The sequence below is a fragment of the Plecotus auritus genome, assembly GCF_963455305.1.
Source record: "Plecotus auritus genome assembly, chromosome: 4".
Lineage (NCBI taxonomy): Eukaryota > Metazoa > Chordata > Mammalia > Chiroptera > Vespertilionidae > Plecotus > Plecotus auritus.
The window spans coordinates 96,847,795-96,872,367 of record NC_137775.1 but is presented as its reverse complement, the minus strand read 5'-3'; the positions used below and the strand labels follow the sequence as shown (position 1 = coordinate 96,872,367).

The following is a 24,573-nucleotide window of genomic DNA, read 5'->3' as shown; positions in this document are numbered from 1 at the left end:
ACTGACTAACTACCCTTTTAATGGCCAAAAACCGTCAAGCTCTATGACATTCCTGGGAAGTAATTCTGTTGTTCTGCTTTGCTTTTGTTTTTGGCCTTGCCAAGACGGAACGGCCCCTGTTGTCGGAGGACATTCAGCATTTTTTGTGCCACTACCCTGAGGTGACAGAAGGCTTCGAGGAAGGGTTTTTTGCCAAGTGGTGGCGCTGCTTTCCTCACCGGTGGTTCCCATTTCCTTATCCGTGGTGAGTGTCAAAAGGGCGCTTGGCCTGTGTGTGTGTGGGAAGGGGGGAGCCCAAGTGTCAACACTGCAGATACCTTGCAGTACCGTCAAAGAACATGCAGGAGCTCACAGTCAACAAACCAGTGATGAGAGAGAAGAGTGAAGAGGGACGAGTGAAGAGATGTGTCCGGAGGAGTGACAGCCTGGGTGGCACCAGGGTTGCCTAATAGATTCATAGTTTATTTCTAAGTATGTGTTTAGCATTGTGTTTCTGCAGCGTGGGTCCTGAGCGTTGAGGGCTGAAGAGAGAGCACGAAGAATAGAAGGGAGGCTGCATTCCCCGGCACGCTCTGTGCCAGGCAGCGTGCCTTGGTGCGTAGTGTCCGTTGCTCAGTGGTGATGCTCAGAATAGGTCTGGGAAGTAGGAACTGTCATTGTCTCCTTTCAGATCAGAAAAGTGGCAATCAGAGAGGTTAAGTACCTTGCTTGAGGTCACCCAGTCGGGACTGGAACTCAGATCTGCCCCCTGTTCCTCCCTGTGTCCTACAGAAGACACGGTCCATTTCTTGGGGTGCTGTCTAGAAAGAAAAGGAAAGCCAGTTTCCATCTAGAACAGCAGTCGCCAACCAGTGGTCTGAGGACCACGGTGGTCCCTGAGGTCCGAAAGGTTGGCAACCGCTGATCTAGAACCCTTCCACAGGGAAGGAAAATTGCTTTCAGGCTTTCTGTTGGATAATTTCTCGGTGCTTCTGCTTTTCGTTAAATTTGCTGTTTCTTTCGTGATCAGTGACTCAGTTTAACAAGCTAGTCCGGCTTCCCAGTGCATGGCGCTCCGCCTCCGGAGAAGGCTCACGATGTTTGCTGCTTCCTCCTCCCTTGGTCTCTTCTCCCACTTGGCTTGTTAGTACTTCAGTCTCTTTTCCAAGACAGAATGAATGGATTGTTTCTTTCCTTCCTCTATATGTTGTTTTAGCTGGATTTTATAAACACCCACCCACATGGACAAATCGTGGCTGTGGAGTTTATGTGTGTGTGTGTACATGTTACAGTTAATTGATTTGGCATGACTGTTCTTCATGGACCTAATACTTAAGATATTATCCTGATATTTTTCCTCTTTACCTACCACCCACAGTTTTCCCACCCTGCTCAGCTCTATGTTAGTTGGAGGCTGGCTTGCCCAGTTTAATAACTTTTTTCTCTTCCAAACTTTTATAGGAGAAGACCTCTGAACAGATCACACATTTTACGTGAGCTCTTTCCTGTTTTCACCCACCTCCCATTTCCAAAAGATGCCTCCTTGAAAAAGTGCTTCTTTCTTCAACCAGAACCTATTGTGGGGAGTAAGGTAGGAAATTTTGAGAGCACTTAGATCCAGAACTTTCCTCCTTTGGGACCTGGGCCGATGACATAATCAAGGCCTTCCCTGCACATCAACTTAGGGGGCGAATTGCAGGGACACCCTCCCTGGTAGCCAGGAGACCGGGCAGCCTGCTCCTTTAGGAAGACATACTATGGAGAGTCTGCCTCCTGCAAGTCTACCTCCCGGAAGCCACGCTTCTGCGTTCAAGTATGTAGAACCCTAAGTTAGTCTGACTTCTCTACCTCAAAGTAGAAAGCAGGCAACTATAAGAGAACAGTATGTAAATTCATAGTCCAGGTCACTCATTTCGTAGTTAAGGAAACTGAGCCCTAGCGAGAGTAAATGATTTGCCCAAGGACACAGCAAGTTAGTAGGAGGGCTCTCCCCACCCTCGCTCCCAGGTTGGCTTTCCCCAGAAATACAGGAGGAACCTCAGGTAGAGAACTGGAGAAGCAAAAAGCTTGGGAGCATGGAGAGGTTTGGGGACTAAATGGTGGACGGGCATGTGCCCGAGGCAGGCAGCCCAGCTTAGGGCTCCTCTCACCTCAGCCCAGGGCCAACCCGGCCCCTCACTTCCCCCTCCACTGGCCTCCGCAGAGCTGTGCTGTGTCTATGTCGGCTTACTTGTCTCTGAATTGCTCTTTTGTTGAGTCTCATTCCTGAGGAAGGTTTTTGAGCCTGGATTGGTTTGAAAGAATTAAAATCATGAATTTTCACTCAGTAAAAAAATTAAATTTTCCAAACTGTGACCCCTACCAACTCTGGGTTGTGTCTTCAACCTCCTGATACTATTGGCTCCCAATTTGCTGAATCGTGTTAAAGGAATTTCAAAGCCTAGAAAAACAATCATTGTGTCTAGAAGTAAGCTCTTCTGTCTGCCAGCAGTAGGGTGGAGGTGCTGGGCTCTTCCTTGATTTTAAAGAAGTTTATCCTGTCGCTGGCTGGACTCGGGGCCCTCGTATGATTTCATCTTCATAATTAGGATATCATTCTGGACGAGGGCCTTTATCTTTATCTTGCTTTTCCCACTTGAATCTAAAGTTAATTTCATCAGCCTGCTTAACAGGAACCCAAAGAGCCCAGCCAAAGTGGTAAATACAGAGTTACTCAGCCGCCTATCAGAGTCATCTTGTTATGGTTCTCAAGATGTTTTGGGAAGGGGAGTGGCCCAAATAGGCAAAAATCCTGAGTCTGGTTTCTTGGAGCATCTGTTCCCCACCCTGGCCCAGGCTCGAGACGGCCTTGCGACTCCACCCTGTTGTCCATGTCCCTGGGCCCTGGGCCTGGAAGCCCCATGTCTGCAGGAGCCTTGGGATACAGAAGTGGAGATTTGATTGCACTGGGGGAAGAAGTGAGGAGCTCCAGGTCCCTGCACCCCTTCCACATTGTTGCCCACAGCAGGCCTGCTCCACCCTGGTGTCTGCTTCTTCCCATCCTGGGTGTGGAAGATCATGGTCCCACCCCCTCGGGCTTATATGAAAAGAAATACTAGTACATCCACCTGGTGTTGGTCTTCAGGGATTTTTCAAGAGTGCAGGTGTCGGGGCTTCTGCTGGGACCAGTCAGTTGCAGGCAGCTCAAGACACCAGACCTCCCTAGTCCTCCTCCTGTCACTGCAGCAACAGTTGGAATGGCTCTCGTGTAGCCATGGAATCAGTCATGGCCAGGGCCTGTGGGAGCAACAGGGAGACCAGGGTTGGGGACAAGAGAAGATGGGCCAAAATCTAAGACTCTGGAGGCCCTGAGTGGTGAAGAGGAAAGTCAGACTTCGGGTCCCTGCTTTATGTGGGCATCTGGAGGGTTTGCCAGATGGGCAGGGCTGGGAGGGGAGGCGAGGGTTCTCTCTCACCTAGGTGAGCCAGATCAGCCTCTCCCTTTGTCCTACTTAGGTGGCCCAGGGTTTGCAACTGTGCCTGGCACCCAGCAGGGTGCATGCCATGCCTATGGGTGGCAGTAGTGCTCCCTCAGAAGTGTAGCCATTGCCTCTGCAGGTGCATAACCTGGCGGCCTCCTTGGGTTTCAAAATCAGAGGCCAATCTTACTGTCATTAGCTTTCAGTCAGTAGCATGACATATCTGCTCACCTGGGTGTTGCCAGAAAGTGTAAACTTGAACTTGCCATTCTTTGATTCTCATCAAAACATTGGCAGTAAGAAGGAATATTCCATTGCCCAAAGGATATATAGACATCTGTTAGTTTAAAAGTCTGGATCAAACTAGTGCCTCAGAAGATTGCATTCTTAGACCAACATGTATTGGCCTTTGCTAGACTTTCGTTAAATTGCAGTTAGATGTTTTGCCTTTGACCTACTTTGAAGTTGTGACTATAAATAGTTGTAAATTTTAAAGCTTGTGCCATTTCTACTATAGGGTGATTGTTGAGGCCCCACTTAATTACAGTGTCTCTATAGAAGCTATTAGAAGCGATTTTTACCCTGGTCTCAATACTGAGAGATGCCATGCTTTGGAGAAACTAGTTTGTTTTTGTCTTTTGGACGTGATTGTGAACTGTGTTATTGGTTCTGTTTTCCTTTTAGCTTAGGCTGCTAGGGAGCTCAGAGCCATGAGTGTATGGATGTTTGTGTATTAATCTCCCACACCCCTGGGTTTTACTTTGTTTTCTTTTCCTTCCTTTTCTGCCCTGTGTTTCCTCCAGATGCATAGGATGCATGACCTGTTCACCCTTGGCAGCGGAGAGGCCATGCTGCAGCTCATCCCGCCCTTCCAGTGCCGGAGACACTGCCACTCCATGGCCATGCCGCTGGAGCCCGGCGATATCGGTAGGCGGGGCCCCAGGAGGGCAAGGTTGGCCCCAGGATCTTTTTAGTTTTTAACTCAAAAAATAGTGTAAGAACTAAATATTGCCTTCATAAAGATCAATTAAGTAGAGTCAAGAATAGCATTTTTTACTAATAGGTCAATATTTATGCTTAAATAGAACAACTAATGAGAAAACGTGGCAGAAGGAAAGGTCTTGTATATGCATGTAGAATATACGTGTCCAAGTTAGGAAGAGTTATGCAGATATCGAGAGCAGGCCTTTATTTTACAGCTGAGGGGAATGAGACCCAGAGAGGAGAGGTGCCACGCCAGGGCCCCACCGTCAGTTAAGCAAAGAAAGCCGCTAGTCTTAGTGTCTCGTTTAGCAGTCAGGTCAGGGGAGGTTCAATTCCAGATTTGAGGAAACCCCTTTTGGTGCCATTTTGCTAATACAACAATGCAGTGCAAGCAACATGTAAGGGCAGCAGCTGCACAGGCGTCTCACCTCCTGGATGGGTCCCACAGGCAGGTCACAGCCTCACAGCCATGACTCACCCTTGGCTCCATGGTTTCCCCACTGTGACTTGTTCTGTGCATTATATTCTAGAAGTTGGTTCCAGGGAAACAGGTTTAAATCAACTGCTGTCAGTAGCAATCAGTGTGACTGTAGAGTTTTCTTGGCAGAAGCAAATAAATCAGCAAGGATCCCATTGCCCTCCTGTTTTTCCTGCTTCACAAAACCTAGGGGAGGCCTGGAGTCCCTGGCAGAGCCCAGACTGGTTTCTCAGTTGATTTCTTTAATTTACCTTTTCAGAAAACCCAGGTCCCTAGAAACCTCACCTCCTTTGGAGGACGGGTGCACACTGTGAAGTGTGCCAAGTTTTAATCCAAGTTACATAGCTTTGATTTCAGTTTAGAAATAGAAAAATAAAAATGCACCAGTTAACCATTGACTGATGATGGAGCGCAGCTGGCCTGGCCCCTGGGAATTCTGCAGAAAGGAAGATTCTTGTGTGGAAAGTGTTCTGGACCTATGTTCCTGTGGTGGAGTGACACTTCCATGAGGCGTGATGGCTGCACAAGCCTGCACGCATGGTGCTGGGAGTGTGTAGTTGTGCATTCAAAGTCTGTCTTACGCTCTACAAATCCTGACAGTTCAGACAACTGCAGAAACACCTAGGTATCCAAATTCCAGGCCTCCAGCTCCCACAAGCATCTAGAATGCCAGCTATAGATTGAGGGGAGAAGAAGGAATGGGTGCCTGGCAGAGATCAGAGAAGCTTTGAGCAGCAGGTCCAGTGGGCATAGTCCAGACTAGCTTGAAATCCAGGGCCTGATGCCTGCCGAGCTGTGACTGGCCGGCCACAGACCAGGAGGAACGGAGCCCTGAGGTTGGCAGTGCCCACGAAAGGCCAGCCACATGACAGGGATGTGGAGAAGGGACAGGAGACAGAAGAGAACAAGAAGAGGACATGCCTGCCTGGGAGAAGGCAGGGAGGACAGTGGGCACCTGAGCAGTGGCAGCAACAGATGCATGGCTGCAGCCGCCTCAGTTACAAATGAGGACCCAAGAGCAGGCTCTACAGTGGAGGGTTGAGGACAGGTGGCATCTTGAGCAGCTCAGGGACCCTTAGGAATGGCAGCGTGACAAGCAGCTTCTGTGCTTTTTGACATGATGACATGGTAAGTATTGTCCTGTGAGGGTTGAGGGGAAGGGGACAAGGGTACAGACCACCAGAAACCTGTGAGAGGGGCATTTTCAAGGGTGACGTAGGCGTCAGGCACTGTGAGCCTGCACCTGCCGGATTGTGCAGTCACTGCTCACAGTGAGCTTTCCTGACTCCTCAGGCAGAGGCTCGGGTCTGCTCGGGGCTCTCGTGTACAGATGAGTAGGGCACATCAGCCGCTAGGAAATTTCCATCAAGAGAGTACTGATGTGGTAAAGGGTTTAAGTCACCTTTCCGCCCACTCAGATGATTCTGATGAGTGTTTCCTAAGGAGTTCTTCAGGTCACTCAGGACCGGCAGGAGCAGGCGGCCCCCGGAAAGGCCCTTGGCAAATGGGGTCCTTTGGTCACTAGACTTTGGGAAATGCCTGTCTTGGCAATACATAGTGCACATTATGTACAAAAGGCTCCGAAAAGCCCTGGAGGAATCTAGTGTTTCTCAAACTTACTTGGCCACAGAACCCATTTCCCTTGGACTTCTTACAGGAGGACACAATTTAGGAAATGCTGGGTTGGGTCAATCTGGATGTTCTGTAATGAGACCATGTTGTAGATATCTCAGGAAAATCGAGTAGGGGACCCCTCCCCCTCAGCCCATCCTGTCTTCTCGCTGAGAATGATGAGGTCAGTGCACAGGAATTGGTGCCCAGCACCAGCTCATCAGAGCACCTGCCGATGTGAACCTGTGGGATTGGCGTTCAGTCCCCAGGTGAGGGCAGCAATGGAGCTAGTTCAGAGTGGCTCCTGCTGGGTGTCAGGTTACAGAGAAGACTAATAATAACTGGGCATATTTATGCCAGGAAGGCCTGAAAGACCTTCAGAGCGAGATACACCTGGCTTTGCAGGTGTGCCCAGGCCCTGATGTTCACACGCTTCTGTTGCTGTTTCCCTTGCAGGCTACGCTGGTGCTGCCCATTGGAAGGTCTACATTGTAGCCAGAGGGGTCCAGCCGTTGGTCCTCTGCGATGCAACCACCCTCTCAGAACCATAGGAAACGGGTGTGCAGAGGAACGGTTTTGAGGTGAAGACCAGATTGAAAGGAGGAAATAATTTTTAAAAAAAACCACACAATGAAACCACTTTCCAGGGGTTGGTTACTTGGTTCCCTGCCCTGTGCATGCGTGTGTGAGCCAGCTGAGAGCCAGCGCCCGTCGCTCCAGCTGCTGGGCCGGCACTCTGCCAGTACCTGTCTGGGAGAGACTGGGCTCTGCCAGGTCTTTTGATCCCGCAGCCTCAAGGCCACGCTCCCAGCGAGGAATGGATGGTGCCTCCCTCACGTGCACAGCGATCCCCTCTGCTGGCCCAACCTCAGAGCCATCCTTCTGCGGCTGGGCCCACGTGTCCATCTTCCCGGCCACACCACCCTGTATTGTCTTAGGAAAACCATGGCTGATGAAAGAAGTCATTGCCGTTTCCCAAACAGAACGACTCGAGAACCACTGAGAAAAGGTCAAATAACCTCAAATCTCACTCAAGAAGTGAACTTTCCCAGCGTCCGTGGCTCTCGGTGTCTCGGCGATGCCAGGCTGGAGTTGATTATAATTGAAACGGTTACTCCTAAAGTCATACTTTCTCCATTGTATCTTTTGGCTCTCCCCCCTGCTCCTTCCCTCTCCCTCGGCTGCCTGCCTGATTTCTCAGCACTTAGGCTCCTGGTCCCCCTCCCTTGACAGGCCAGAGCCCTTGCCTGCTGAGGCGGCACCATCGCTGTGGGCCCTGTTGCTCTTACCAGTGTCTTCAGAGGGGGATGAGCTAGATGCTGGCCGGGTGGAGGGCGCCTCCCGGGCCTGATCTTTAGGGTCTGACTCTACAGGGAAGATGTTTTACAGATGTGTCAGGCTGATGTAATGTGGTTGGGGAAGGAATTCCAGACTCAAAGTGTTTGCCAGCTGGGTGTGCAACTCTGTGGTCGTGTGTTACAATGATCTGTCTCTCTGTACTGGAAACAAGGTGAGGTTCTTATTTTTTGTAACAATATAAAGCTGTATCCTTTTGATTGGATAATTCACTATGCTCATTGTTTCCCTTAAGTGCTGTATTAATCAAATGATGTAAATTAGGATGGCTCTTTTCTTGTTTCCTTTGACACCTCGGGGTATCTGGTCATGCCAACACCACTGCGAAGAAAAACAAAACATACTGTGGCCGCTAGTCCAGAAAGGCAGAAAGCGAATGGACACAGGAGTGTCTGTGTCAGTTACAGGTCAGGCGGACAGCGGTGAGGGGAGCCGGTCCTCTGCATCCTGTGCCGCCGCACCTGCCCCAGGCCCTCTCTCTGTGTCTCAGAACCACGGATCTGTGGGCTTGTCAAGGACAAGCAGGGTTCATGGAGCTCAGGGTGGAGACACCGCCTCCTCCTTGGGCTTCAGCGAAACTGGGATGAGCTGTACCTGAGGGAGTTTTCTGTGAAGGAGTCAGCGCCTTGTGTTGATTAATGCAGGAAAAACAAAACTTTCTGTCCATGTGAAAGTCACGCTTGCTAAGCAGTGGTTTGAAGAGGTTTGCAATCAGAGGGCACGTAGAGCCAGCTTTGTGCAGCCTTTCGAGCCTTTGCACGTCCTTATCTGCCCACCTGGGAAGGAAGCATTGGGCATAAACAAGCTCTTGAGAAGCCGCTCAGTTTCCTTAAATGAGGCCCTTCGGGCTAAGGAAAGGGAGGCTTCCTTAAGCGCAAAGCAGCTGTTTTAATGGTTGAGATTTGTTTCATTTTTATGAATTACCCTGTGTTCCTTCCCATTTTACTCCTCTTCATACCTTAAATGTTCAGAAAATTCTCACTTCAGCTCAAAACTGAAAGCTAAGAGACCCTTGCCCATGGTGGTGCTCCGCGGCACCCCTGGGAAGTCCTCTCAGCCCTGACCTGGCTACAGTTCAACCTAGTGTATGGCTCTGCTAAGTGAGGGTATGTGCATATGCTACTCATTTTATTAAAATCGGTCCCGTTCAGAATTGAATGTAAATTTCAGAGGAGAAATTCTCAAGACGGTTTTTGCTCTTAATTGCTGAATACATACAAACTAGAGGCCCAGTGCACAAAATTCGTACATGGGTAGGGTCCCTAGGCCTGGATGGCGATCAGGTTCCCCACCACCTCCTTCCCTCGCCACCCACGCATGCGCCACTGCAGGGTTCCCCTTCTCCTCCTTCCCTCGCTCCCTCAGCGCCCCACCGCCACCGCTGGTCGCCCACCATGTTCCGCGCTGCCCCCTGGTGGTCAGCATGTCATAGCGAGTGATCAAACTCCTAGTCGAACTCCTAAGGGGACACTTTGCATATTAGCCTTTTATATATATACACTGAGTGGCCAGATATTATGATCTGAATGCATAATAATCTGGCCACTCAGTGTATATCCAAGATAATAAAAGGCTAATATGCAAATTGTCCCCTCGACCAGGAGTTTGACCAGCAGGCAGGCCGGCCAACTGCCCATGTCCCCTCCCCCCTGGCCAGGCTGGTCGGACCCCACCCATGTACGAATTCATGCACTGGGCCTCTAATATATATATATATATATATATATATATATATATATATATATATATATATATACACACACACACACACACACACACACACACACACACACACATACACACACACACACACACTGAGTGGCCAGATTATTATGCATTCAGAGATCATCATAATCTGGCCACTCAGTGTAGACTAGAGGCCTGATGCACAAAATCCGTGCAAGGGCCTTGGCCCAGGCCCCCACCCACCACCGCTGGGGGCCTCTGCCACCTCTGCTGCGGCCCCCACCCACTGCCACTGTGGCCAGGGGCCTCTGCTGCCTCTGCCACAGCCCCCGACCATTGCAGCTTTGTCTGGAAGGGAGGACGTCCAGAAGGATGTCCAGTCTAATTAGCATATTACTCTTTTATTATATAGACTAGAGGCCTGGTGCACAAAATTTGTGCACTTGGGGGCGGTCCCTCAGCCCAACGTACGCCCTCTCGCAGTCCGGGAGCCCTCGCGGGATGTCCGACTGACAGCTTAGGCCCGCTTCCTGCGGGAGCGGGTCTAAGCCGTCAGTCAGACATCCTTAGTGCTGTCGCAGAGGTTGGCGAGGCTCCTGACACCACCACTGTGCTCGTCAGCCGTGAGCCCAGCTTCTGGCTGAGCGGTGCTCCCACTGTGGGAGCGCACTGACCACCAGGGGGCAGCTCCTGCACTGAGCGATTGCCCCCTGGTGGTCAGTGCGCGTCATAGCGACAGGCTGTTCTGCCGTTCAGTCTATTTGCATATTAGCCTTTTATTATATAAGATAATTTGCCTTCTTCTCAAGGTAGCTCTGCTAAGCCAGACCTACCACTGACCAGTCCTACAGGAATGGCTGGGAGGGCAGGGGTGCCAGCCTGCCCTTCCTGGTTCTCTGAGGCTTGTGTGAGGTGCTGTGGGCCTTCCCTGCTCACCTCGCTCTCAGCTCCTCCAAGGAAGCATCCAAAGGCCCTCCAGGTGACCCGGTGTGGGAAAGGGTCATCTAATGAGGAAGCAGAGTCAGGGGAACCACCTAACCAGCTCCCACCTCCACCAAATGAAAACAGAACCACAGGGCTCCAAGAAGAGGGACTTGCTTGTAAGTTTGTTGGGTGCTTACTAAGAGGTGACGTGACCTCCACACATGGGTTAGGTTCCCTTTTTATAGGTCCCGGAGCACAGACTCGGGAGGAAGGCTGCTCCGACACCAGATGGCCTGAGGTCAAGTACTAAACAGACTGCACCTCTCCTTCCCCTACTCCCTTTTCCTCTTAGGGAAGGGAGAGAGTCATCGAATAACGGTTTATGAAAACAGTATCTACCTGTCTAAACAGCCTATTAAATAGGCAGACTTGGGCTCATTTTTAAGAGAAAGGAGCCAGTAACATTGGTGTAGTCCATGTTCTCTCTTAATCTTGTCTCAGTCCTGCAAAGTAAGTATTAGATCCTCAATTTACAAGTAAAGAACCCGGGGCTTAGAGCAGTTACGTGCTGGCAGGTGGGTAGTGGGCTCCGTAGCATCTTCTCCCTCCTCAGCGCAGCACGGTGCCGGGAGGAAGCCGTGCTGGGCCCCTGTGAACCCCCACAGGGGAGGAGGGCTCAGGACGGGGTCCACCAGCTGGCGTTTGTTTTTAAAACTGTTTGGACCGAAATGGAGGAGAGAATCTAACCAGTTGACTTTTATAAAGTCTTTCACTTTTCCCTCCCCATTTGAAAACTCTGTTTCAGAGTGTCCAGCCATTTTCCCGTCACTCCTCATTTCCAGATGTGTGACCAGAAGAGGGACTCTGCCCAATTCCAGTTGTGGGTCCCCTTGAAGCTTACATCACTTGTTTTTCAGTTCTGTTTTCTATTCCTTTCTCCCGAAATCCAGCATCGGCCAGTGTAGGAGCAGTTGTCTTAACAAAACCTCAGTCCTTAGGTGCAGGTGCTGGCCTGTCCTTTTACTGTCGCCTGGATGACTTTGCTCATTCACCAGGGGCTTCCACGGTGAGCACTGAAGACCTAGAGCAGAGGTTCGCTCTCCTCTGTTCCTTGCCAGCAGGAGAGCCAAGCATCAGGGGAGGGGAAGCAGCGCGCCTGGTTGCATGGACAGAGGCCATCTTGTCTACCTCTGTGAATCTGTCAGTGAACAGAGGGGTCTTTAGGCGTTTGAGTTCTCCTGACCATGGAGGAGGAATTCTCCTGAGTTCACAAGTCCAACACTCGTTCACTCAGTGGCGCCCCGTCACCCACTAATCCATGACGGAGGGCGGGCACAGATGGGCTCTGACAGAGTGAGTGAGGTGAGAGATCCTTTCCGCATCGGCCCTGCGTATCTTGTGTGCAGGGTGGACGTGCGTCAGGGTCAGGCGGCTGGGAAGGCCACATGCTAGGGAGGATGCCCTGTAGCACTTGGAAAATAGGAGGCTCTGGGAACGTGCTGTGTCACCGTCGGCATGCGAATTCCTGGCCGCCTCACCCCCCGCACCCCCCGCCCCATATCAGCAGCGTCTTCCACAAAAGCATCTCAGACAAGATAGACAGGTGCTCCCCCCTCGCCCCATGTGCAACCCCCACCCCCGGCACAGCGTGACTTTAAGTGCTGGCCTTGGTGGGAAGCCTCTAGCTGCTGTCCGCTGCCAGGCCCCAAGCCTCTGGTTTCCCTGCCTGCATAATTTAAGCATTAGAGCTCAATGCATCTGTCATCTTCCTTTCTCTGGAGACGTGGAGAGTCCAGACCTTTAGGAGGGTGGAGAGAAGAAATGTTACACAAGTCCAGGCCGAGGCCTGGCCTGCCCGGACACGGTGGGGCTGGCGGGGACTGCTCCCCGCACCGATGCTGCGGGCGTCCATCCAGGAGGAGCCCACTGCATGCCCGGCAAGAAGAGGTAAGCCAGTTTAGTTTTCCGTTTCAAACAGAAATTGGGGAGTGGGGTCATCTACTTATTTTACCTCATCCCCCCTCACAAACTCGGGGGTAGATGAGGCCACCCTGTGAAGCCACCGTAACTCACACTCAGCAGTGTCCCAGCCCTCAAACTCCATCGACCTCTTCAGAACCAATCCATCCATTTGGCTATGAGAATTGAGGACAGGATCTGACACATGGCATTCCCAGGGGGAACCCCCAGTCTCACCTCAGGCAACTTGCCCTCCAAACTTCTTTCTGTGGTTCCGCCCTCAGAAAACGCTCCCTCCTGCAGGAAGGCCAGTAACAGGCCTGGGGCAGGGAGACTGGGAGGCAGAGGTAAGCCTGAGCCCTGCTCAGCCTCCTCCTGCCGTTCTCACACCATCACATCACCATGTCACACGTCATCACGGACAGAAGCCGGCAGTGCCAGGACGGTGGGCCTGGGTAGGCCTGGGAGCAGAAGAGCGCAGGCACCTGCCCCAACCACTCGTGCTCTGAGCGGTCTAAGCTGTTACTCTGTGCTCAGTACAGAATGTTGACTGTAACTTAATGTACTGCGAGCTTGGAAGACTTCCACCATGTGGAGAATGTAACAAAAGTGTTCACTTCTTGCAATTAAAAGTGTGTATGTGGGTTGATAATTTTCCTGTGCTGTTGTCATTCTTTCACTTTCAGTTTTCTCTTTTCCCATAACTCAGGAGACTTCCAGCCATAGCCTACTCATTAGGCAGGGCTCGGGGCTGCTCTGTGGGCCTCGGCCCCCATCCCACCTGGCCTGGATCCCCTGACGTTCTCACCCAGCTTGTACTCACTCGTATTCATAGGCCCCTTTTTTATCCCTATTCCAGGCCTTTGTCCACCAGGCCTGGCGATCTGCTGTTCCCAGGAATCCTCAGGCCTGCAATACCTTCCCGTGTCCCTCCCTGCACTTTGCCCAGAACTCACAGGAGCCCTGGGTGCCTTTTTCCTTCTCACCTGCTGGCTGCACGCAGCCCAGCAGGTCCCTCACATGTCGCCTCCCTGGACGTGCTGGGCCCTCGCAGGAGGACAGCCAGGCCCCTGGATGGTTCACCCAGCTCCCAGCTGATTAGGGCCACTCTCAACACTCAGGGAAGATTTGATTAAGTCATCTTTGCGTGTGCATGCTTTTTAGTAGTTTTCTACATAGTTTTACATAAATGCATGAATATAACCACTTCTTATATAGTGTTTAGTGTCCTGCTTTATGTTCCTCCCTTACTTGCTGGAACTTTCTTCCCCACAGTCTGCCCCTCCTCTGGTCAGGTAAATGTCATGTCTGCACTGCCATGCTCTGCCTGTATCTTCCATGCTCTCCAGGCCTTCCAGGCCCTCGTAATCATACACCATCAGGCATTTGTCATGGCTTTACCAAAATGGGATCATATTACAGGCACTTGATGTTTCATGCTTTTTTTTTTTTTTTTGGTTAATCCTCACCCGAGGATATTTTTCCATTGATTTTTAGAGAGAGTGGAAGGGAGGGGGAGAGACAGAAACATCGATGCGAGAAAGACACATTGATTGGTTGCCTCCCCCATGCACCCCAATTGAGCCGGTTGACCTGAATCAAACCAGGGCCCCTTCAGTCTGGGGCCGACACTCAATCCTCTGAGCAAACCGGCTAGGCGCTTACTGCTTTTCTTACAGAGTTCTCTTCAAGCCAGTGGGCATGGCTCTTATCCGTTCATTTTAATGACTGATGTTACATGGTGTGGCTCTACCATTATTTATTCAACTGTTATTGATAAATCACATCCTGTTAAATGATTGTTTGGGTTATAAGTCAAGAAGTCTGGACTTAATTTCAAAAATATTTGTCCATGTAAAAGCGGCCAAGTCACCTGCTTCAGCCCCCGCCTTCCTCAGCCCCTATAGCACTTGACACTGACTGTGGAAAACCTTTCCTCTCATGGCTTCTGAGACTCACTACTCCTTCCTGAGCCTCCCTCTTCTGCTTATGCCTCCCTTGTAGGACCCCTGGTCGCCCTTGGGCCTCCTCTTCTCTCTCTGGGAGTCTCCCCTCCGAGCTTTACCTTCCACCCATGGCAAGCCACCCAGCCTGCGTGCCTGGCCCACACTCCTCGCCTGAAACCTCATCCTGCAGCTGCAGGTGCCAGGAGCCCATGTCCACCGTCCTATCCTAAAGCACCTCTAACTCACTGTCCAAAATGGCGTGGCAGCCTCGGGGCTCCTGTCTCGGCTCGGCCTCTGCTTCTGAGCTGGACCGAGCTCTGGAGAATCTGTTGCCGCTCCAGTCCCACCACTGCTGTCCCAGTTAGAACCTCGCTGCTTCACTCCTAGACAGCCAGTGGCTGCACCTCCCACCAACCCACTTCACGCCCAGCCCACGTAGCTGCCAGTGACAGTTCCTACAGCAGTCACCCCCTCCCCTGCTCGCAGGAGAAGCCCTGGCGGCCCCTCCAGCCTCACTCCACTCCCTTTGCTTCCTTCCTCACCTATTGTGGCCCACCTCTACTGTAATTCCTGGGGACAATTAGGCTGGTCTTCCTTTTTTTCTTTTTAAGAAAACCTTATTTTTTAAAGCAGTATTAGGTTCACAACAAAATTAAGCAGAAAGCACAAAGTTCCCATATTTCCAGATGCACACAACTCCCCCACTATTGCTGCCTGCACCCGAGGGGCACATTTGCTACAATTGATGAACCTACATCGACACCTCAGAGTCCACAGTATATATTAGGTCCACTCTCAGTGCACATTCTGTGGACCCAGACAAACGTAGACTGGCATGCTTCTGCCTCTAGAGTACCAGACAGTAATTTCACTGCCCTGAGAGTCCTCCGGGCTCTGCCTATTCACCCTCCCTCCCTGCCAACCCCTGGCCACCGCTGATTTTTTTTTTCTAGTTTCTCCATAATTTTGTCTTTTCTAGAAGGTCATATGGTTGCTAGGTAGCCTTTTCAGGTTAGCTTTTTTCACTTAGTGGCACGTATTTAAGGTTCCTTCATGTCTTTTCATGGCTTGATAGCTCATTTCTTTTTAGCACTGAATGGTAGTCCATTGTCTGGATGTCCATTATCCATTCACCTACTGAAGGGCATCTTGGTGGTTCTAATTTTTGGCAATTATGAATAAAGCTTCTGCATCCATGTGAAGTTTCTTGTGTAGATATTGTTTTCCACTCCTTTGGGTAAGTACCCAAATATGTGTAATTGCTGGAGTGTATGGCAAGAATATGTTTAGTTTTGTAAGAAATCATCAAACCCTTCCAATGGCTGCCCCACTTGGCATTTCATCAGGAATGAATGTGAGCTCCTGTCGCTCCACGCCCTCCCCAGCATTTGGTATGGTCCATGTTCTCCGTTTGGGCCACTCTGATAGGTGTGTATCCCGTTGTTTTCACCTGCAGTGGGTTCCCTATGACATATGATGTTGAACATCCTTTCCTACGCCTACTTGCCACCTGTGTATCCTCAGTGAGGTATCAGATCTCTGGCCCATTTTGTAATTAGGTTGTTTTCTTATTATTGAGTTTTAAGAGTTCTTTGTATATTTTGGATACCAGTCCTTCCTCAGGTGTATATGATAAATGTTTTCTCCCAGTTGGTGGCTTGTCTTTGTAGTACATACAGAAGTTTAAACTTTAATAAAGTCCAGTTTACCAACTGTTTCTTTCATGGATCATGCCTCTGGTGTTGTATCCAAAATGGCATCTCCATACCCAAGGTCACCTAGGTTCTCTCCTGTGTTCTCTTCCAGGAGTTTTATGGTTTTGCATCTTTCATTTTGAGTTACTTTTCATGAAGGGTGTAAGGTCTGTGTCTAGATTCATTTTTTTGGCATGTGGATGTCCAGTGGTTTCATCGCCATTCGCTGAAAAAACTGTGTGCTCTGTGGTATTATCTTTGCTTCTTTGTCAAAAACCAGTTGACTATATTTATGTGGGCCTCCATTCTGTTCTATTGATCTTTAAGTCTTTTTTTTTTTTTTTAATCCTCACCCAATGATATTTTTCCATTGATTTTTAGGGAGAGTGGAAGAGAGAGGGAAAGACAGAGAGAAACATTGATGTGAGAGAAACACATCAATTGGTTGCCTCCTGCACGAGCCCCAACCAGGGCCTGGCCAGGAACGAGCCTGCAACCAAGGTATGTGCCCTTGACTGGAATCGAACCATCCGCAGGCCAACACTCTACCCACTGAGCCAAACCGGCTAGGGCAATCTTTAAGTCTTGAAATTGGCTGGTGTCAGTCCTCCAACTTTGTTCTTCTCCTTCAATAATGTGCTGGTTATTTTAGGTCCTTTGCCTCTCCATATAAACTTTAGAATGTTTGTCTCTGTTCACAAAATAACTTGCTGGAGTTTTTATTGGGATTGGCTAAATCTATAGATCAAGTTGCATCCAGGTTGTTTTTAATTAGAAATTATAATTCCTATCCCATGATAACATTTGGGGACTTTAATATGTCCTTTTTGCTCAGTTTGATTTCCAGTTTACTAGTGCACATTCCTCCACATGGCATGTGTCCTTTACTCTTCCTTTTTTCTTTTTTAACTAGAGGCCTGGTGCACGAAATTCATGCATGGGTAGGGTCCCTAGGCCTGGCTGGCAATCAGGACCGATCCGGGCCTTCCGGTTGCCAGCCGGGGCCTCCCTTCCTCAGCTGCCAGCTGCTGGCCAGGGCCTTCCTTCATTCTGCACCATCCCCTGGTGGTCAGCACATGTCATAGTGAGCGAGTGAACTCCCGGTCTCCTGGTCGAACTCACGAGGGGACACTTTGCATATTAGCCTGTTATATATAGAGATAGTTTACTGGCTTTTAGAGAGAAAGGAAAGGAGAGGGAGAGAAGGACTCTTGTAATGTGGACTCTCCTTTATGATAGATAAGGTAGTTGGTGGTGGAATTGGGGCCCTCAGTTGGTGGGCACTGATGTGAGAGCACAACATTGATTGGCTGCCTCCTATACGGTCCCCTGCTGGGATTGAGCCCACCACTCAGGCATGTGCCCTTGACAGGGAATTGAACCAGCAACCTTCGGCACACGGGACGACACCCAACCAACTGAGCCACACGGGCTAGGGCTACTCTTTCTTAACAAATCAATAGATACCATGTTGAAGACAGATGTTTCACCAATCTTTCTTTTTCTCAGAATAATTACTTATTTTTGTAAAAATGATACATTCTTCTTATAAGAATTGAAGATAGTTTGGGTGATCTTATGAAAACCTCCATTCAGAAATAACTACTAACACTAGGTGAACAGCATTTTAGGCATCTCTAGGATCTTTCTAGCTAGAAGGCTAGCTAGAACTGCTTTTATTAAAATGGGACTAGTCATGCTGTTTTAAAGAATAAAAGTACTAAATCAATTTTATGTGAATCTAACAGAAGAAAAAGAAATAGTATTAGTTCCTAAAAGATCTCTCTGAAGTTAAGATTGTGAGAAACATTGAAACTAGACTTCTTAATGTTTCCTTTTCATTTTTTAATTTATTGATTGATTGTTTTGAGAGGGGGGAAGGGAGAAAGAGAGAAACATTGACTTGTTGTTCCACTTATTGATGCATTTATTGGTTGATTCTTGTGTGTGCCCTGACCAGGAATAGAACCCACAACCTTGGTGTATTGGGACAATGCTCTAATCAACTGAGCTCCCTGGCCAGAGCTTGGTTTCCTTTTTAGATGCCATGGTTCAAGGCTCTGAAAATGAGGAAATTGTTCGCTATTTCTCCCACCTTATCTCTTCCTCTACTTCCCAATTTGTATTAATTATGCCTATATTGATTTTGTCAATATCTGTGCATTTTCTTCTCTGAAACCATAATTCTCACGGTTATTTAGCCTTCATTTTATATTTAAACTGACTTGTGACTCACCACCCCTCCTGTTCCCTTCTTCATTCCTGAGTTGTTTTTGAACTCTTGGTGGCTGAATTGCATCATTGAGTTTTTCCAGGATGGGTAGTGAATGCTGCCTTCTCCGTGTGCAGATGTCCTGTGCGTGCAGCTTGGCTGAGTAGAACATGCTGCTTGCATCACACTTGGTTTGGCTCGGGACTTTAGAGACATTTCTCCATTGTCATTTGGCAACATTGACTGTTGGTGGGGACAAGACAGGCCAGCCTGACATCCGATTTAAAATGAAGGTGATTTGTGCTCTCTTTTTTTCTTTCTTAAAAAAAATAATCTATATGCCTGAAGAATTTTCTTTCTTGTTCTTTATCAGTTTTTCCTGGAACAAGATGTGGCTTTTTTTTTTTTTTTTAAATCCTCATCCAAGAGTTATGTTTGTTTGTTTGTTTTAAATATATTTTTATTGATTTCAGAGAGGAAGGGAGGAGATAAAAACGTCGGTTGCCTCCTGCACACCTCCTACTGGGGATGTGCCTGCAACCAAGGTACATGCCCTTGACCGGAATCGAACCTGGGACCTTTCAGTCTGCAGGCTGATGCTCTTCCACTGAGCCAAACCGGTTAGGGCTTGTGTTGCTTTTTGAATACTTTCTTTTTTCTCCTTTTGTTTGAGTTCTGTTTCAGATTTTTTATTTCTTTTTTTATTGTTTGATCTTTTATGACTTTTGTCTTCTCTTTTTAATACTTGCCTTTTATTTCATTTACCATGATTATCTGAAAGTTTTCCTCTGTTCATTTATTTTTCAGCCATATTTATTGTTTCTTGTTTCTGATGTGTTAGCTGTATAAGGATCCCTCAGTTTGTTCCCTTTTTATCATTCTGTCATTTCATCTTTGCTTACTTTTTTGAATTCATGTCGTTAAATTTTTCTGTAGTTCAAAATGCTACAGGGAATTTTTTCTGTTCCTTGGATTAGATTTTCTTTTATACTTGGGTTTTCATTAATCATATGCATGCTCCTTTATTGCTTTTCTCACGTTTGTGTAGCTCTCACACCACTTCATTTCAATGTCTTGAGCTTAATGTGACAGCTCTGGTCAGACCTTTTGTTTGCTTCTGAATAATGTGGGTATATTCTCAATTCTCACAGTATCTGTACTCACCACTAAGATTTAACAAATGTTAACATTTTTCCAAATTAACGAAGTATTGATTTATGAAACCCATTTAGTACAAGCATGCCTCGGAGATATTGTGGGTCTGGTTCCAGACCTCTGAAATAAAGTGAGTGTTGGCCGGGCCGGCATGGCTCAGTGGTTGAACATTGACTTATGAACCAGGAGTTCACAGTTCAATTCCTGGTCAGGGCACATGCCCAGGTTGCCGGCTTGATCCCCAATGTGGGGCGTGCAGGAGGCAGCCGGTCAGTGATTCTCTCTCATCATTGATGACTCTATCCCTTCCTCTCTGAAATCAACAAAAACATATTTAAAAAAAATAAATGAAGTGAGTGTCGCACGCAATAAAGCGAATGGCAATGTTTTTGTTGGTGGAGGGTCTTGCCTTGCATTTGTGAAGCTCAGCAGGATGAAAGGCCTGCGTCCTTCCACCGAGGCCATTGCTCTCACACCTGAGGCCTCCCTCAGCTGAGACTCCTTCCCTTCCCGACCTGAGCTGACTTTGTCCTTCCTCCCTCTGTCCTAATGGGGAACTCATATTTCCTTAACTGCCTACCATAGTCCATCTTTCCTTGTTTAAAAAAACCCTTATTTTCCACCCCCACCTGGAGAAAGTACTGAAAACTCAGTTAATGAAAACCTAGGAAGTGTAAGAAATACAGTGTTCACCTGGAAACCAGCTGGATGAGCCCTTCCTCCCTCAGCCCTCAGGCAGGTGCCTCGCACAAGGCCCCGCCCCTAGGAGCCTGGCCCCCCAAGGGGAGGGCGGGGCCTCGGGAGGAGTCCCAGTTCTGGTTACTGGAGGGACTGCAGAGTCCCACTGACTGCTCTCATCCCTAAATCAGTGGGCTCACCTGGCTCAGGGCCCCTGCACAGAGCAGGCACTCACTGTGTGCTCTCCCTGCGCCTCTGTCTGCAGCTGCTTCCTCTCTCACTGAGCGTCTGCCCTCCACTGCAGACTGGCGGTCGCGAGCCCTCCTCCAAGTCGCTGAGAGCAGACCTAGAAGGTTCTCTGACCACCCCCTCCTTTTCTTTCTAATCCTCACCCAAGGATATTTTTCCATTGCTTTTTTTGAGAGAATGGAACGAGTGAGGGAGAGCATTGATGTGAGACACATTGATTGGTTGCCTCTGGCATGAGCCCTAAATGGGCCCAGGATTTAACCTGCAACCCAGGCACATGCCCTTGACTGGGAATTGAACCCACGATGCTTCAGTACGTGGGCCGATGCTCTAACCACTGAACACACCAGCCACCCCCCCTTTATGATAGATAAGGCAGTTGGTGGTGGAATCGGGAGAGGAAGAACCCAGCCAGTGCTCTGACCACCATCCTCCTCAGTTGGTGGCATCCTGTCTATTTCTGCTCCCGCCCCTCCCTAGTTCTCGGCTCTCCTGGGCGCAGTCCATCCTGAACCCTGTGTGACTCACCTGGCGGGTATCACCGCACAGCCCCGCACCACGCTCCACCTTCGTCCCGTCTGCTGCCTCCCAGCTTTCTTCATTCTGTCTGGCCTGGGTTTGAGGGTCAAGGGCAAAGCTCATTCTTTTTGGTGGAAGCCAGCTCCTTCCACATTCTGCCGGAGGCCCCTGCTTCTCCCCTGCCCTCTGGGCCCTCAGCAGCTCACAGGGACAGAGGCCATTCTCCTGCCACTCACCAGATCCCTTCCTGGCTGCGGACACTCACAGACGCGCAGCCCGACTGCACGCTCGAGCCTCTCAGAGAGAACGAACTAAGTCCAGGAATACCTCTTGGTCCTGGGCACTCCCCCCCCCCACCGCCCAGCCCCCAGTGCCAGCAGCTCTGCCCCCTGCCAGTCTCCAGGCGTCTGAGGCCCAAGCCAGGCAGAGCACCATGGGCTGCACGTGTGAGGCTTCTGTCCACATGTCCAGCCTCAGGCCTGCCTGGCTACAGAAAGGAACGCGGTCCCAGCCCCTCGTCGAGGAGACACGGGGAACCGTGTAAGGTGTGTTAAGAACTGAACATTGAGAAATAAACCATATCAACACAAAATGAATTGGAGCAGGTGTGCAAAGTCACCCGAAGAAGTGGCTCCCAGATTTGACTGAAACCAGCATGGAGATATGACACAGGGTAACATTAAAGACTGCCCATCGGAAGGTCAGCAGATCGGCCACCAGTGGGAGCCCAGAAAAGGGAGCCTGGGAGACAGGGCTGGCGGTGCCCAGCTGAAGAGACAGTGCCCCTCAGCTGGAGGCCCGGCCGACCCTGCCCACACCTCTCTGGGCTCCAAAGCTGCATCCGCTCTAAGCTGCAAGGGGAACGCCGAGAGCGGGCCGGGGGGGCCTGGAGGCACCAGCGCAGCCAGGCTGGCGCTCCTGAACGGAGGCTGCAGGATGAAACTAAGAGAGGAGGCTGGAACGGGCCCTCAGAGATACTACCACCTTCCGTGGAGGAAGGGCGGGGAGGCAGACGTCCAGAATGAGGGGTGGCTGCTTTACCTGGAGAGTGGAGGCACAGGGAGGAGCAGCATGCTGTGTGCAGAGGACCAGCAGGTGGGCGAACACAGGGAGGCCTGGGGTAGGGCCAGGTGGGAGCCTGGGGTCCGAGCAAAAGAGTTGGGATCAGATGTGACAGGAAGAAGGAAAGAGGCGGGGTGACGGTGGTGTCTGAGAGTCCGCAGCCTGCCTGGCTGGGTGGGCTGACAGACACAGGGCAGGGACAGTGTGTGTGGCGGGGTGGGGAGCGGGGGGGACAGAGACCAGGGCCAGGCGGGCAGTGGGAGGGTGTGAATAACCCGGGCTCAGGGCCACTGGACATGAAGAAGTTAGGAAAGACAGGCAGAGATGTGCACAGAAAGGATTGTCCAGCGTCACTTGTATTAGCAAATGTCCTGAGCGGGAAGATGAGTAAGTAGAAGGCTGTACGGTGTATTTGTGCAGTCGAATATTGTTCAGCAGGGAAAATGAGCGGTGTGGATCCAGGGGCCTCCATGTAAGAAATCCTAAAAAGAAGGCACGCAGGGAGGGAGGCAGGGAAGGAAAAGCCAGTGTTAGAGGCATCAAGCTCGTACTGTCCAGTGCAGGAACCAATAGCCGCACGCGGCTATTTAAACGTTAATTAAAATAAGAAGTGCGACCCCTCAGTCACACTCGCCACATTCAAGGCTGGATAACGGCGTGCAGCTGGTGGCTGCCCGCTGGGCGGCACCGAGGAGCATCGCCATCATCGCCAGGGGCCTCCGGACAGCGCTGGGGTTTTGAGACAGACAGAAGATGACACTGCGCCGGATACAGTGTAGCGAGAGTAGATGGAAACCATGCAAATGTCAGACAGACAGACAGCGGTGTGTCGGGGACGCAGGAGTCCGGGATCAGAGAGGGGGCCCGGGGCTGCCATGCTCTATCCCTGAGCCCCGTGGCGCCCACGTGAGTGCTCGTCATGTTATCAGCGCTGCCTTTCTCCGCAGGAAGATGTCAGTCAGCACACGCTTAGAGAAGACGGGCTGGGTATGAGGGACGCTGAGGTGAGAGACCAAACGGCTTGACTCTCCTGCTGGGAGACATGAGTCCCGTCCTTGTGTCCACGCAGCCCACGTGTGCCACTCAGCTGCTCCCTTGTCGCCGTCACCATCCTACATCCTTACGGACACTCTTCGCTGGTCCTCACTGCCATGGCGACCTGGCCTTCAGCCAGCTAGGGCGGGGTCGGCACAAACCCCTGCACAGGCTGGTCTCCGGCTGGCACATACACCTCTTGGGTGTCCCTCTCGCTTGCCCAACCACGGCCCCCACATTCTGCCTCCATGTCCCTTCCCACAGGCCCCCCACAGCAGCTCCCTAACCAAACCTGGCCCACACTCCTGACGAGGACCTGTGTCTCACGGGCACCCCAGCCAGGACCGGGGCCGCTGTGCTCTGCAGGAATCTGTGCACCAGGAAGCCAGCGGCCCCGGGGAGGTCTGGGCCAGGCGCCCAGCCCGCCAAGGCCAAGGCTCCTGGCCGCAGCTCTGGGCTGTGGCTGAGTTTGGCACTTCAGAGGCAGAGGGAGCCCTGGTTATAATTTGGGGCTTGCAGTGTGGCCAGGCCCTTCTCTCTGGGGCAATGCATTGTGGCCCCCCTCCCCGTGGGGCGGATGCCCTCTCCACAGAGCCCCTCAGTGCCAATCCCGGAGCCACGACCCCAGACCAGGAGCTGAGGGGTCCCGTCAGCCCTGCTGAGGCGCCCGGACCCTGCCCCTCTCCTCCTGCTGTGTGGAGCAGCTGCCGCCTGTGTGCAGTGCTTTGTCCATTAATGGCATTCATTCATTTACAGACTCGCCCAGCCATTCTCTGAGGCAGATGGTGTTACCCCTTTTTACATATGAACACAGTGAGGTTTGAGGGGCGAGGGTTTGTTCAGCGAGCGAGTGTCAGGATTAGAGTCTGCATGGGGCGAACCTGCTGCCTCCTCGGAGCTCTGACCTGCCTTCTCTCCCTTTTTCTGGCTCTCCTCCTGCCTCTGTCCTCTGTCTCATCCTCCAGCCTCTCTCTGCACCTCCATCTGGGTGGCCCCACCTCTGTTCTCTCCCCTTGCTCCCTCTCCCACCACCCCAGAAGCACAAAGGTGGGCTTGGGGTGCAGCTCTGTGGCTTCTGGCTGGTGAGTTCCGTGCCCCCAGAAACGCAGGCTGCCCGAGCTCAGGAGCCTGTGCCCCATCCAGGTGGCTCCCTTCCCGGGACCCCTCCACCACCCTCGGGGGAAACTGTGTGAAGAGGGTCCTTGAAACTGCTCCAGGGAGAAAGAACTTGGAAGGGCTCCCAGACTTTCCAGGACTAGGTGTCACTTTAGTTCGAGGCAGGAGTGAGGAAGCAGGGCCGGGTGGTAGGGCGACAGGGTAAAGGGAGGCAAAGGCAGGGGACACCTCCCCACGCAGGACGGTGTGAGGCACGTGGGGAAGGAGCGATGCCTCCAGTGTCCGCGGCCCCTCGCACACCCCGCCTGCTGACAGCAATGCCTGGCCGTGGGGGGCCAGTCCCAGGTGGCGCCCCTCTCATTCTCCCCAACAACGGAAAATGGCAGCCGGGGAGGGGCAGGCCTGTGCTCCAGGAGGAACCTGCCGGAAACCCGGGTCTGAAAACCAGGAGGGCGCTTGCCAGTGAGGGCGG

General features: G+C 50.9%; 1 protein-coding gene across 2 annotated transcripts in view; it reads left to right on the top strand.

The window, feature by feature from the left end:
* LOC308247470 (bombesin receptor-activated protein C6orf89 homolog) overlaps positions 1-8,129 on the top strand; it is a 33,542-nt gene extending 25,413 nt beyond the window's left edge. Inside the window, exons 5-9 of one of the 2 annotated variants that reach the window (XM_080666629.1) lie at positions 105-244; positions 1,441-1,570; positions 4,241-4,364; positions 6,967-7,091; positions 7,449-8,129. In XM_080666629.1, coding sequence (XP_080522755.1) covers positions 105-244; positions 1,441-1,570; positions 4,241-4,364; positions 6,967-7,061 — 489 coding nt within the window. In that variant the 3' untranslated portion in view covers positions 7,062-7,091; positions 7,449-8,129. Of the gene's footprint in view, positions 1-104; positions 245-1,440; positions 1,571-4,240; positions 4,365-6,966 lie in introns of both variants that reach the window. The other variant, XM_080666628.1, reaches the window with a different exon arrangement.
* Positions 8,130-24,573: the final 16,444 nt, after the last annotated feature.